We start from the raw sequence: 15,206 nt of genomic DNA on the forward strand, positions 1-15,206 counted from the left end.
CTGAGCAGGGTTCGTCTCTTCCTCCCGAGCAGGGATCGTAAGTCGATGGCTGGTCTGGTAGTCGATGGCTGGTCTGGTAGTCGATGGCTGGTCTGGTAGTCGATGGCTGGTCTGGTAGTCGATGGCTGGTCTGGTAGTCGATGGCTGGTCTGGTAGTCGATGGCTGGTCTGGTAGTCGATGGCTGGTCTGGTAGTCGATGGCTGGTCTGGTAGTCGATGGCTGGTCTGGTAGTCGATGGCTGGTCTGGTAGTCGATGGCTGGTATGGTAGTCGATTGCTGGTCTGGTAGTCGATGGCTGGTTCGGTGTTCAACGGCAGGTCGCCTACTGTCCCTCGCTCCGCACCAGCCCAGCTGCGTGGTAGAGTTGGGTTTAGCCTATCACAGCAGCGTCGGGCGTGTCCCCAGTGTCTGTAGTCGTGGGAGACACAAAACATACAATTAGAGCATGTACTGGCCAACAATTGGGGTCACAGTCACATGTTTGAAACAAGCACTTTCCTTTAGTAGTGCTATAGAGAGCATTTGGATTTGTGTCTTTCCCACAGCAGGGGACCAGAGGAGAGGAGCAGTGAGTCGGTCGGGAGGTCACTGGTCCAGTTCCTTTTAACTCTAGTTCTGGGGCGTGTTTAGTAATTTGTTTGGGGAGGGAGGAGTTGATAGAGAATTGACAACAGCTGTCTCAATGTCACTTTAGTCCATGCTAATCTGTGGATTAGTCCATGCGATTCCATTTGATTTCACACGTAAGAATGTAAGAAATTAAGTGAAAGGCAATTGTTGTAAACACACAGCACACATGATTTAAATGGCACTCATAAATATGCATGACAAACTATTCAGACACCTTCTATAGCAGGTAGGCTACACATTTGTTATTTTATAGTGGCACTGCTGTTATTTTAAAACATAGCAGGTTTCAGCAATAAGAATAGTTGTGTAAATGTGTAAATTAAGCTGTTCTGTTAGATAATTAAGCAGTTCTATAGATAGGACACCAGCCTCAACACCAATGCCTGGGATCATCAGCACAAGTAATATCATTTCTGTGTTCATCAAGTCGAGTGTTTAGATCGTATCTATGCACTGTTATGCTTCTGCTGTTAGATAACATGGTGATCTTATTCTAGGAAGCTGACGACAACATTTAACACCTTATCTGTCCTGAAAGACTTGATCACTTTATGAATTGGTCTTATCATCTCTATAATGAGGAGAAATATAATCTACCTGGAATAGAAGCAATCTGTCCATAGTGATTTTTATAGTCCTACTTTGTCATAAAGATATTTCAAAAGGCCAACAACAACATAATGATCATTAATATGATCGTGAATAAAATGCTAATTGTATTAATATGTCTTCTCAGTGGGTTTGACTCCAGGTCCTAGATCTACTTTGCCGGCCACCACGACAGTGAGTCCTACAGAAGGTGTGTTGGTCCTCTAAATCACCATCTCTGCAAATACCAATTGTACAGTCAATGGTTTAGATTACGGACCTGTAAAATTAAGTGACCAAAGTGTTAATGTAATACTGTATTCTTGTGTAATCATATTGCTTCCGACTAGTTTCAACTGTTACTTCTACTTTGACCCCAGACACCACAGTGAGACCAACTACCAGTAAGTAGGCCTACAAAGTTTAACTTACATCTATATTTTTAGTCACATTAATTCACTAAAGCTCCAACCGATTTATGAATTGACCCATTCATAGCTGCTTGTGATTTTCAGTCCAGATTTAGATTTTTTTTTTGTTCATCTGATTTGTAGGTAATGTGTAGTGTACTTCTCTCTTTCTGCTTATTGAATGACCTTAGATATTACATTAATTTATATTTGTTTTTGTGTAATATGAGTTCTCTCATCTCACCAGGTTTGACCTCTCCTTTGACCCCCAGTACAGCAGTGAATCCTACATCAGGTGTGTTGGTCATCTTTCTCTAGTTAGTAGATAGAACCTAAACAAATAGAATAGCTTTATCTTACCCAGGTTTTTTACTCACACATTTTCCCTGATAAAAAAGAAAGTTGATATTTAATTAATTAAATCAACCCATTTAGATATCTTTATTTTTGTGTAATCAGATCCAATGACTTTGCTTTGCACCAGGTTGGACTACTAGTTCTACTTTGACAACTGATACCCCAAAGTGGCCACACGATTTTAGTTTAGTGGCGTAATAAGTTGTGTTGTGTGTTAACTGTTATTAAACAGTCTCTCTCTTGCATGTGCCCAGGAGGTCAAAGCTCCACAGAAAGCGTTCTGGGTAAGTATCCTTCTCTAGCTGACTACCTGTTTTTTCACACACAAATCTTGAGATGTAGTATTGACCCTGGGAATACAAGTTAATAACCTTTCCAATGTCACCAAACTGTGCAATTATGGCAGGCAGCAGTGGGTGTGGCTTCTGGAGTGGGCGCTCAAATACTGTTTCCACCTGTACCTTATGTCAAGGGTCTGTTTATTTTTTTGTGATCAACATTTTATTTTTATTTCACCTTATACAGCACACAAGGCAGGATTATGTTACAAATATTAGCAGACATGACAACACTAACATAAAATAAACTATTTACATACTGTCAGGAGTCAATTATTTGAGTGCACAATATGACATTTACAGGAAGGAAGTAGAGTTTACAATGAAACATATTCTATATTATTCTCAGAAAATAAACTGTCCCCCCCCCCCACTCCCTTACCATGTAGGTCCACTGCTTGGTCAAGAGTTGTTGATATCTGATAGAGTTTTGCATAATACATCCCATGCATCAACTGTATTTGCCGGAGCTTTGTTTATCACGGCCGCTGATCGCTCTATACAAACAATATCTTGATAATATGATAACCATGTTTGAGGCGAGAGGATTGTAGGGGTAATCCAAACACTAAGGATAACCTTTTATTGCTGCTGTTAATCTCGCATAAAGGCTTATTTTCTGAACCAGTTGCAGTACAAAGGAAGAGTGATCATTCAACAAAAATAATGGTGGATCTTTGTTCACAGGGAAACACATACTTTTTGTAAGGAAATCTGAAACATGTGACCAGAACTGGGACACCATAGGACATTCCCAAAACATGTGCATTAGTGTTTCAACAGCATTCATTCAGCATCTATCACATATTGGAGTAGGAATCTGCTTAATCTTAAAACATCTAAATGGGGTTGCATAACTTCTACGCATAACCTTATAATGTATAAGCTGGTGTGCTGGGTTTTTAGAGGTAACAAATATATTTTCCCAAATGGTATCCCAGTTCAGGTCATGCCCCAATCCCTGCATTTCACAGTTCCATACTAGAGTGACACCCAATGTGTAGCATTTAACAGACAGCAGGCAATCACAAGTGGCAGAGACCATTTTAGAAGTTAATGAAAGGTCTGTCCATGTAAGGATTATGTGGGATGTTAACGGGGCATCCCATGGTACACCATAAGCTTTTAAGGGTCTGGGTTTTAACAATAATATGCCAAATTATGACATTTTAAACATTTAATCTTTCTACTGACTGAGTGGTGTTGTTTTCTAACAGAAATAATGAATACCTTTCTTCTTGTGTAATCAGATACAGAATTCACTTTTATTACTTCCAACAGGTTCGACTGTTACTTCTACTTTGACCCCTGACATCACAGTGAGACCAACTAGTAAGTATCCCTTACTTTGCAATTCCATTTTTGTTCACTCTAATTCACTAAAACTCCAACAGGTTTACTCATAGACTTATTCATAGCTGCTTGTACTTTCACTCTAAATTGTTGTACTTTTCTTAGATATGAATGGCGCTGGAGGGGGATGGCTGCCGTTTTATGGGCTCCTAACCAATTGTGCTATTCTGGGTGTTTTTTCACGTTGTTTGTAACTTTTTTTGTACATAATGTTTCTTATGACCGAAAAGAGCTTCTGGACATCAGAACAGCAATTACTCACTGGACAAAGATTTTTTCTGTAATGAATTGGAGGAGAAAGATTGACATCTCCTCTCGGACCAGGCCCCGTCATTCGCATGAAGAGGAGACGCCGATACAGGGGCCGCAGACCCGGATGCTTGGTGAGAATTAGTCTGCAAGTGGATAATCCGCCTATACCATCTGTCCCACTATCTTATGTTTCACCGAGTCGTGGCTGAACGAGGACATGGATAATATGCAGTTGGCTGGGTTTTCCGTGCATCGGCAAGACAGAACAATAAACTTCCAGTAAGAGGAAGGGTGGTGGTCTGTGTCTATTTGTCAATAACAGCTGGTGCGCGATCTCTAATATTAAGGAAGTCTAGAGGTTTTGCTCGTCTGAGGTAGAGGATCTCATGATAAGCTGAAGACCACAATATTTACAAAGAGAGTTTATCTATATTTTTCATAGCTGTCTATTTACCATCACAAACCGATGCAGGCAATAAGACCGCACTCAACGAGCTGTATAAGTCCATAAGCAAACAAGAGAATGCTCACCCAGAAGCAGCGCTCATATTGGCTGGGGACTTTAATGCAGGAAAACTTAAATCTGTTTTACTTCATCTCTACCAGCATGTAAAATGTGCAACCAGAGGGAAAACAACTCTAGACCACCTTTACTCCACACACAGAGACACGTACAAAGCTCTCCCTCGACCCACCATTTGGCAAATCTGACCATAATTCTATCCTCCTGATTCCTGCTAACAAGCAAAAACTCAAGCAGGACGTGCCAGTAACTCGCTCATCACGGAAGTGGTCAGATGACGCGGATGCTAAGCTACAGGACTGTTTTGCTAGCACAGACTAGAATATGATTAGGGATTCATCCGATGGAATTGAGGAGTATACCACCACAGTCACCGACTTCATCAATAAGTGCATCGACGACGTCGTCCCCACGGTGACCGTACATACATATCCCAACCAGAAGCCATGGATTACAGGCAACATCCGCACTGAGCTAAAAGCTAGAGCTGTTGCTTTCAAGAAGCGGGTAACTAATCCAGACGCTTATAAGAAATCCTGCTATGCCCTCCGACAAACCATCAAATAGGCAAAGCGTCAATACAGGACTAAGATTGAATCCTACTACACCGGCTCTGATGCTCATCGGATATGGCAGGGCTTGTAAACTATTACGGATTACAAAGGGAAACCCAGCCATGAGCTGCCCAGTGACGAAAGCCTACCAGATGAGCTAAATGCCTTCTATGCTTGCTTCGAGGCAAGCAACACTGAACCATGCATTAGAGCACCAGCTGTTCTGGACGACTGTGAGATCATGCTCTCCGTAGCCGATGTGAGTAACACCTTTAAACAGGTCAACATTCACAAGACTGCAGGGCCAGACGGATTACCAGGACGTGTACTGAGAGCACATTTTCATCCTCTCCATGACCGAGTCAGTAATACCGACATGTTTCAAGCAGACCACCATAGTCCCTCTGCCCAAGAATGCCAAGGTATGCAAGCGGTACCGGAGTGCCAATTCAAGGTCCAAAAGGCTCCTTAACAGCTTCTAACCCCAAGCCATAAGACTGCTAAACAGTTAATTAAATGGCTACCCGGACTATTTGCATTGACCCCCTTTTTTACACTGCTGCTACTCGCTGTTTATTACCTATGCATAGTCACTTTAACCCTACCTACATGTACATATTACCTCAATAACCTCCTGTATTAGCCTCGTTATTGTTATTTTATTGTGTTACTTTTTTGTTACTTTAGTTTATTTTAATATATGTATCATTGTTTTAGCAAATATTTTGTTACTTATAAAAAACTGCATTGTTGGTTAAGGGCATGTAAGTAAGCATTTCACGGTAAGGTTGTATTGTAACACCTGTTGTATTCGGCACATGTGACAATTTTACATTTTAGTCATTTAGCTGACGCTCTTATCCAGAGCGACTTACAGTTAGTAAGTGCATACATTATTTTAATTTCTTTCATAATGGCCCCCCGTGGGAATTGAACCCACAACCCTGGATTCAAAGCAGGATCTCTAGTGGCACAGCTAGCACTGCGATGCAGTGCCTTAGACCACTGCGCCACTCGGGAGATAAATAAAAGTGTATTTTATTTTATATGAAACAAATATACATTTTTCTTCTCATTTCTTCTCACCAGGTTTGACCTCTCCTTTTGCCCCCAGCACAGCAGTGAATCTTATATCAGGTGTGTTGGTCATCTTTAGTTAGCAAAACTGAAACAAATGGACTTCCTTTATCTTACCCAGGTTTTTGTATTTTTTTTCCCGATCACAAATTTGCCTAATTTCTAGAAAAGAGGTAGATATTGGATTGATTAAATAATCCTATTAAGATACCTTATTGTATAACCAGATCCAATGACTTTGCTTTGCACCAGATTTGACTGTTAGTCCTACTTTGACATCTGACACCCCAAAGAGTCCAACTGAAAGTGAGTGTGGCCACACGATTTTAGTTTATTGGTATTTATTAAGTTGTGATGTGTGTTAACTGTTAACAAACCGTCTCTCTCTTGCATGTGCACAGGAGGTCAAAGCTCCACAGACAGTGTTGTGAATTCAAACGGTCAGAAAAGAGTTTTGGGTAAGTATCTTCATTTAGTACTTTCCTGCTAAATCAAATCAAATCAAATGTTATTTGTCACATACACGTGTTTAGCAGATGTTATAGCGGGTGTAGCGAAATGCTTGTACTTGTACTAGATCCAACAGTGCAGTAATATCTAACAATTACACAACATATACCCAATACACACAAAAAGTAAGGAATGGGATTTAAGAATACATATATGCACCACCCACAACCGTGCTTGGCCATGCATCCTTGACTAGTCTCTCAAAGCACTTCATGATGACAGAGGTGAGTGCTACAGGGGATAGTCATTTAGTTCAGTTACCTTTGCTTTCTTGGGTACAGGAACAATGGCGGCCATCTTGAAGCATGTGGGAACAGCAGACTGGGAAAGGGAGAGATTGAATATGTCCATGAACACACCAGCAGCTGGTCTGTGCATGCTCTGAGGACGTGGCTAGGGATGCCGTCTGGTCCGGCAGCCTTGCGGGGGTTAACATGCACATCGGCCATATTCCTTGGTAGTGGGCCTCGTCAGTGGCACTGTGTTATCCTCAAAGCGGGTGAAGAAGGTGTTTAGCTTGTCTGGAAGCGAGACGTCGGTGTCTGCAACGTGGCTGGTTTTCTTTTTGTAGTCCGTGATTGTCTGTAGACCCTGCTACATACGTCTCGTGTCTGAGCCGTTGAATTGCGACTCCACTTCGTCTCTATACTGATGTTTTGCCAGTTTAATTGCCTTGCGGAGTGAGTAGCTACACTGTTTGTATTCTGCCATATTACCAGTCACCTTGCCATGGTTGAATTAATTTTTTGTTGTCATTTAGCAGACGCTCTTATCCAGAGCGACTTACAAGAGCAATTAGGGTTAAGTGCCTTGCTCAAGGGCACATCGACAGATTTTTCACCTAGTCGGCTCGGGGATTAGAACAAGTGACTTTTCGGTTACTGGCACAACGCTCCTAACCACTAAGCTACCTGCCGCCCTCAGACAGGACAGTGCCTATCCCAAATGCGGTGGTTAACATATCCCAGTCCGCGTGATCAAAACAATCTTGAAGCGTGGATTCCGATTGGTCAGACCAGTGTTGAATAGTCCTTAGCATGGGTACTTCCTGTGTGAGTTTCTGCCTATAGGAAGGGAGAAGCAAAATGGAGTCGTGGTCAGATTTGCCGAAAGGAGGGCGGGGGAGGGCCTTATAACCATCCCGGAAGTTTGAATAGCAATGGTCGAGGATTTTAGCAGCGCGAGTACAACAGTCGATATGTTGATAGAACTTCGGCAGCCTAGTCCTCAAATTTGCTTTGTTAAAATCCCACAATAAATGCAGCCTGTTTGCATAAGGTCCAGTGAAGTTCTTTGAGGGCCATTGTGGTATTGGCTTGAGGGGGGATATACACGGCCATGACTATAACCGAAGAGAATTCTCTTGGGAGATAATACGGTCGGCATTTGATTGTGAGAAATTCTAGGTCGGGTGAACAGAAGGACTCGAGTTCCTCTATGTTACTACAATTACACCATGAGTCGTTAATCATGAAACACACACCTCCGCCCTTTATTCCTGTCTGGGCAATGAACTGAGAACCCATCTGGCTGGACCGATTTCGACAGAATATCCCAAGAGAGCCATGTTTCCGTGAAACAGAGTATGTTATAGGCCTTGATGTCTCTCTGGAAAGCCAATTCAACTGGGTTCATGCGAGTGACTGATTGATCGTGCCTGGGAGGAATCCTCACTACCAGTATGAGCAATTTGTCAGTACGCCCAAAACATTGTTTGGAGAACAGAACAGGGTGTCTCAGTTTCAAGGTCTCAGCTTGAAGAGAAGAAGCCTCGTGAGGTATTGGTTGGTCACATGCATGAACCAAATATTAATGATGAATAAGTAATAAGCTAAATCATGCAAATATAACTTGTCTGTGTAAGCAGTATATAAGAGAACTAACTGCCCCGGCGGAGCTCCCGACCGACGTGTACTCTGGTGCATTAAGTTTGTTGGCACCTCTCCAGCTTGCTGATAATAAAGAATGATTCATTTAATATTGACTTCAGGTGGTAATTTCCACGACAAGTCATTTAGCAGACGCTCTTATCCAGAGCGACTTACATTAGTGCATTCATCTTAAGATAGCTAGGTGAGACAACAACATATCACAATCGTAGCAAGTACATTTTCCCTCAACAAAGTAGTTATCAGCAAAGTCAGCGCCCTCCTGAACTCCCTGTTCACCCATGACTGCGTGGCCAAGCACGCCTCCAACTCAATCATCAAGTTTGCAGACGACACCACAGTAGTAGGCTTGATTACCAACAATGATGAGACCGCCTACAGGGAGGAGGTAATGGCTCTGGGAGTGTGGTGCCAGGAAAATAACCTCTCACTCAACATCAACCAAACAAAGGAGATGATCGTGGACTTCAGGAAAAAGCAGAGGGTGCTTGCATGCTTCAAGATGAATGCTGTTCATTGACTATAGCTCAGCATTCAACACCATAGTACCCTCCAAGCTCATCATTAAGCTCGAGGCCCTGGGTCTGAACCCCGCCCTGTGCAACTGGGTCCTGGACATCCTGACGGGCCGCCCCCAGGTGGTGAAGGTAGGAAACAACATCTCCACTTCGCTGATCCTCAACACTTGCGCCCCTCAAGGGTGCATGCTCAGCCCTCTCCTGTACTCCCTGTTCACCCATGACTGCGTGGCCAAGCACGCCTCCAACTCAATCATCAAGTTTGTAGACGACACAACAGTAGTAGGCTTGATTACCAACAATGACGAGACCGCCTACAGGGAGGAGGTGAGGGCTCTGGGAGTGTGGTGCCAGGAAAATAACCTCTCACTCAACATCAACAAAACAAAGGAGATGATTGTGGACTTCAGGAAACAGCAGAGGGTGCACCCCCCTATCCACATTGACAGTGGAGAAGGTGGAAAGCTTCAAGTTCCTTGGCGTACACATCACCGACAAACTGAAATGGTCCACCCACGCAGACAGTGTGGTGAAGAAGGTGCAACAGAGCATCTTCAACCTCAGGAGGCTGAAGAAATTTGGCTTATCACCTAAAACCCTCACAAACCTTTACAGATGCACAATTGAGAGCATCCTGTCGGGCTGTATCACCGCCTGGTACGGCAACTGCACCACCCACAACCGCAGGGCTCTCCAGAGGGTGGTGCGGTCTGCCGAACGCATTACTGGGGGAAAACTAGCCTCCCTCCAAGACACATACAGCACCCGATGTCACAGGAAGGCCAAAAAGATCATCAAGGACATCAACCACCCGAGCCACTGCATGTTCACCCCGCTATCATCCAGAAGGCGAGGTCAGTACAGGTGCATCAAAGCTGGGACCGAGAGAATGAAAAACAGCTTCTATCTCAAGGCCATCAGACTGTTAAATAGCCATCACTAGCACATTAGAGGCTGCTGCTGCCTATTGAAATCAATGGCCACTTTAAGAAATGGAACACTAGTCACTTTAATAATGTTTATATATCTTGCACTACTCATCTCATATGTATATACTGCATTCTATTCTATAATATTCTTCTGTATCTTAGTCCATGCCGCTCTGTCATTGCTTGTCCATGTACAGTGAGGGAAAAAAGCATTTGATCCCCTGCTGATTTTGTACGTTTGCCCACTGACAAAGAAATGATCTGTCTATCATTTTAATGGTAGGTTTATTTGAACAGTGAGAGACTGAATAACAACAAAAACATCCAGAAGAACGCATGTCAAAAATGTTATAAATTGATTTGCATTTTAATGAGGGAAATAAGTATTTGACCCCCTCTCAATGAGAAAGGTTTCTGGCTCCCAGGTGTCTTTTATACAGGTTTCGAGCTGAGATTAGGAACACACTCTTAAAGGGAGTGCTCCTAATCTCAGTTTGTTACCTGTATAAAATACACCTGTCCACAGAAGCAATCAATCAATCAGATTCCAAACTCTCCACCATGGCCAAGACCAAAGAGCTCTCCAAGGATGTCAGGGACAAGATTGTAGACCTACACAAGGCTGGAATGGGCTACAAGACCATCGCCAAGCAGCTTGGTGAGAAGGTGACAACAGTTGGTGCGATTATTCGCAAATGGAAGAAACACAAAAGACCTGTCAATCTCCCTCGGCCTGGGGCTCCATGCAAGATCTCACCTCGTGGAGTTGCAATGATCATGAGAACGGTGAGGAATCAGCCCAGAACTACACAGGAGGATCTTGTCAATGAGCTCAAGGCAGCTGGGACCATAGTCACCAAGAAAACAATTGGTAACACACTACGCCGTGAAGGACTGAAATCCTGCAGCGCCCGCAAGGTCCCCCTGCTCAAAAAAGCACATATACAGGGCCGTCTGAAGTTTGCCAATGAACATCTGAATGATTTAGAGGAGAACTGGGTGAAAGTGTTGTGGTCAGATGAGACCAAAATGGAGCTCTTTGGCATCAACTCAACTCGCCGTGTTTGGAGGAGGAGGAATGCTGCCTATGACCCCAAGAACACCATCCCCACCGTCAAACATGGAGGTGGAAACATTATGTTTTGGGGGTGTTTTTCTGTTAAGGGGACAGGACAACTTCACCGCATCAAAGGGACAATGGATGGGGACATGTACCGTCAAATCTTGGGTGAGAACATCCTTCCCTCAGCCAGGGCATTGAAAATGGGTCGTGGATGGGTATTCCAGCATGACAATGACCCAAAACACACGGCCAAGCCAACAAAGGAGTGGCTCAAGAAGAAGCAGCTTAGCCAGTCTCCAGACTTTAATCCCATAGAAAATCTGTAGAGGGAGCTGAAGGTTCGAGTTGCCAAACGTCAGCCTCGAAACCTTAATGACTTGGAGAAGATCTGCAAAGAGGAGTGGAACAAAATCCCTCCTGAGATGTGTGCAAACCTGGTGGCCAACTACAAGAAACGTCTGACCTCTGTGATTGCCAACAAGGGTTTTGCCACCAAGTACTAAGTCATGTTTTGCAGAGGGGTCAAATACTTATTTCCCTCATTAAAATGCAAATCAATTTATAACATTTTTGACATGCGTTTTTCTGGATTTTTTTGTTGTTATTCTGTCTCTCACAGTTCAAATAAAACTCCCATTAAAATTATAGACTGATCATGTCTTTGTCAGTGGGCAAACGTACAAAATCAGCAGGGGATCAAATACTTTTTTCCCTCACTGTATGTATATGTACTCTGAGCATGTGCTGAACAACTGGCAAGTGTCTTCACTGACATTTTCAACATGTCCCTGACTGAGTCTGTAATACCGACATGTTTCAAGCAGACCACCATAGTCCTCGTACCCAAGGACACTAAGATAACCTGCCTAAATGACTACCGACCCGTAGCACTGACGTCTGTAGCCATGAAGTGCTTTGAAAGGCTGGTCATGGCTCACATCAACACCATTATCCCAGAAACCCTAGACCCACTCCATTTTGCATACTGCCCCATCAGATCCACAGATGATGCAATCTCTATTGCACTCCACACTGCCCTTTTCCACCTGGACAAGAGGAACACCTACGTGAGAATGCTATTCATTGACTACAGCTCAGCATTCAACACCATAGTGCCCTCAAAGCTAATCACTAAACTAAGGATCCTGGGACTAAACACCTCCCTCTGCAACTGGATCCTGGACTTCCTGACGGGCCGCCCCCAGGTGGTAAGGGTAGGTAACAACACATCTGCCACACTGATCCTCATCACGGGGGCCCCTCAGTCCCCTCCTGTACTCCCTGTTCACCCGTGACTGCATGGCCAGGCACGATTCCAACACCATCGTTAAGTTTGCCGATGACACAACAGTGGCCTGATCACCGACAACGATGAGACAGCCTATAGGGAGGAGGTCAGAGACCTGGCCGTGTGGTGCCAGGATAACAACCTCTCCCTCAACGTGACCAAGACAAAGGAGATGATTGTGGACTACAGGAAAAATGTATTATTATTTATGCATACATTTACCAGACGCTCTTATCCAGAGCGACTAGCAGACACTCTTATCCAGAGCGACTTACAGTTAGTGAGTGCATACATTTTTGCCTTAGACCACTGCGCCACTCGGGAGTACACTTTAACTCTACCCACATGTATATATTACCTTAACTACCTCAATTAGCTGGTGCCCCCGCACATTGACTCTGCACCGGTACCCCCCTGTATATATAGCCTCCCTACTGTTATTTTATTTGACTTCTGCTCTTTTTTTCTCAACACTTTTTTGTTGTTGTTTTATTTTACTTTTTTTATAAAAAAAATAAATGCATTATTGGTTAAGGGCTGTAAGTAAGCATTTCACTGTAATATCTACACCTGTTGTATTCGGCTTATGTGGCCAATACAATTTGATTTGATTTGATTTGATATTATTAAATCCCATTCCTTACTTTTGTGTGTGTATTGGGTATATGTTGCGTAATTGTTACATATTACTGCAGTGTCGGAGCTAGAAGCACAAGCATTTCGCTACACCCGCTATAACATCTGCTAAACACGTGTATGTGATTTGATTTGATAATGACCTCTCCTGATGTCATCATGTCACCAAACAGCGGTGAAATTATGGCAGGCAGCAGTGGGTATGGCTTCTGGAGTTGGCATGTTCCTGATGGGATTGACAGCTGTCTGTCTCTGTAGGAGGACCAGTGAGTACTTCTGATTCTGCATAACAAATAATTTGCAAGCATTTTCCTTTCTCATTTGAATGTAAGTGCCTTTGACATGGGTTAATCTATCAACTCATTTTGGTCATATTGTATAGGATAGGCTATAATCAATATAATTAATTTAGCCTAATTTGTTTTTCAGAGAAAAACTATTCCCAGAGGTAAGAATTCCCTTTGTGGATATTTTATGATGCAGATTCTATCTCAACCTTTAGTTCTGTATTGTCCATGATGAGATGTTCTTACCACAACCTTCTTATACTTGTATTTTGTATAGACCTACAGCCATTCAGGATGATCACAGCCGATGTATGTATAAAAAAAAATACATCAAACACTGCACACACTACTAACACAACTACACACATACATGTACATACACATGTTGTAATTACGTTTTCATTTAGTATCTGTTCTAGATGATTTGGTGATGGGAGCTGTGAGCAGTGCAGGCATGTTGGATTCAAGGGATGCTGGGATCAATTCTCTCATCACCTTTGTACCATCCACGTTTTTGCCCTCAGGTGAGTTTGTAACAGAATGTCTTCTGTCCCTGTCTTCCTGACCTGGGACGTGAATTTGGGACCCCCAGCACAATAACACTTGGTCACTCAATGCCAACCATACTAACTTAACATGTATTAGTCAGAGCATCTTAATAGTGTGAGAACAGAGATGAAAGTCACCAGGGTGGTTTGAGTCAGGAGGAGAAGTGTGAAGTGACATCAAGCCCTGTTATTTTCACTTCTTCTGACCCCACCCCACCCCAACCCCCCACACACACAACCTCTTACTTGTGGCTTTGTCTCTCTCGTTGACATGCAGGTCCTGTGCAGGTATCTGCAAATGAAGATGTAAGTACAGCAAAAATATTAACCTTGGATAGAGATACATACTTGTTTTCGGACGGACAGACAGACAGACTGAGGGATAATATGGATCGATCTCTCTCTCTTTCCTCCAGGTGGATTCAGAGAATGTAAGGATCTACAGCCTGATCACTTCTGTACCATCCACATCTATACCATCAGGTTAGTCTATTTGTTGTTTAGGCTTGGATTTTGGTCTGATGTAGTCACATCAGTAAGCATGTATGTATTTAAGTTATACAAAAGATAATGTGTTAGAGCATCTTGAAAGCATGAGAATAGAGCTGTAAGTCTACAGGATGGTTTGAGTCAGGAGGAGAAGTGGGAAGTGACATTAAGCACAGCAAAGTGACACGCAGAACCACACCCACACTGACGCACACACACACACACACACAAAAACACACACACAAACACACACACACATACATACACACAAACTCTAACTTAGGTTCCCTCTGTGATGTACAGGCCCTTTTGAAGAAAATGGACAGTCATCTGAAAACGACAATGTAAGTTCAGAATCATCCACTGTGTTTGGTGATTGTGAACGACTCTCAGTTTCAGATTGATGTTACATCTTAGTATACACATTTACATGTACAATATTGTAGATTCAAAGGACTGAAGTTAAACTGTCTGTTTATTTTCTCTAGTCTGATGTGTACCACGTATACAGCTCAATCCCCGACAGACCAGCAACTTCAGCCCAGCCGGATGGGTTGTACAGTCTTCTGCAGGCACACTGAAACTACACCACTGGCTTTCTATAACTATGTCTCACAGAAATACTCTTCTATGTAGGATGTCCTTTATTTATCATACAACATGGTACTGTGAATAAGTATCTAATACATCTACTGCTGTGAGACATAAGTGGCCGCTAGAGGCCCCCCCCCCCCCCCCCCACACACACACCAAAAAAACGTCAGTTGGGGTCTCAAGTTACTGTTACTTAGGAAAGTAGAATACACAACGTGCAGTTTCAAAATGTGGTTCTTCATTAGCAGTTTTCCTCTTGTTATGTCACTGACAGTCACTCAATTAGCCCATGTCAGCTACATTTGATAGATTGCTAGGCAAGTTAGTCTAGCCAGCTATCTAAGCCTTGTAGCAATGGCTAAATTACTGCCC

General features: G+C 43.1%; 2 protein-coding genes across 2 annotated transcripts; both read left to right on the top strand.

Annotated features, from left to right (window-relative positions):
• Positions 1–292: 292 nt before the first annotated feature.
• LOC311138857 (uncharacterized protein) lies at positions 293–6,677 on the top strand (the record flags this gene model as incomplete). Its single annotated transcript, XM_084173655.1, has 10 exons — positions 293–359; positions 1,368–1,430; positions 1,600–1,623; positions 1,877–1,924; positions 2,241–2,270; positions 3,606–3,656; positions 6,096–6,143; positions 6,336–6,389; positions 6,485–6,541; positions 6,661–6,677. The coding sequence occupies 10 exons, from the start codon at positions 293–295 to the stop codon at positions 6,675–6,677; spliced, it is 459 nt and encodes a 152-aa protein (XP_084029781.1).
• A 6,427-nt stretch (positions 6,678–13,104) lies between these two features.
• LOC311137857 (uncharacterized protein) lies at positions 13,105–14,897 on the top strand. The gene is made up of 8 exons (XM_084172464.1): positions 13,105–13,182; positions 13,346–13,364; positions 13,481–13,512; positions 13,611–13,727; positions 14,029–14,057; positions 14,168–14,234; positions 14,544–14,584; positions 14,729–14,897. Exons 1-8 carry the CDS (start codon positions 13,119–13,121, stop codon positions 14,819–14,821), a joined length of 462 nt encoding a protein of 153 aa, XP_084028590.1. The 5' UTR covers positions 13,105–13,118; the 3' UTR covers positions 14,822–14,897.
• Positions 14,898–15,206: the final 309 nt, after the last annotated feature.

The sequence above is a fragment of the Coregonus lavaretus genome (assembly GCF_964263955.1).
Source record: "Coregonus lavaretus genome assembly, chromosome: 12".
NCBI classification, from domain to species: Eukaryota; Metazoa; Chordata; class Actinopteri; order Salmoniformes; family Salmonidae; genus Coregonus; species Coregonus lavaretus.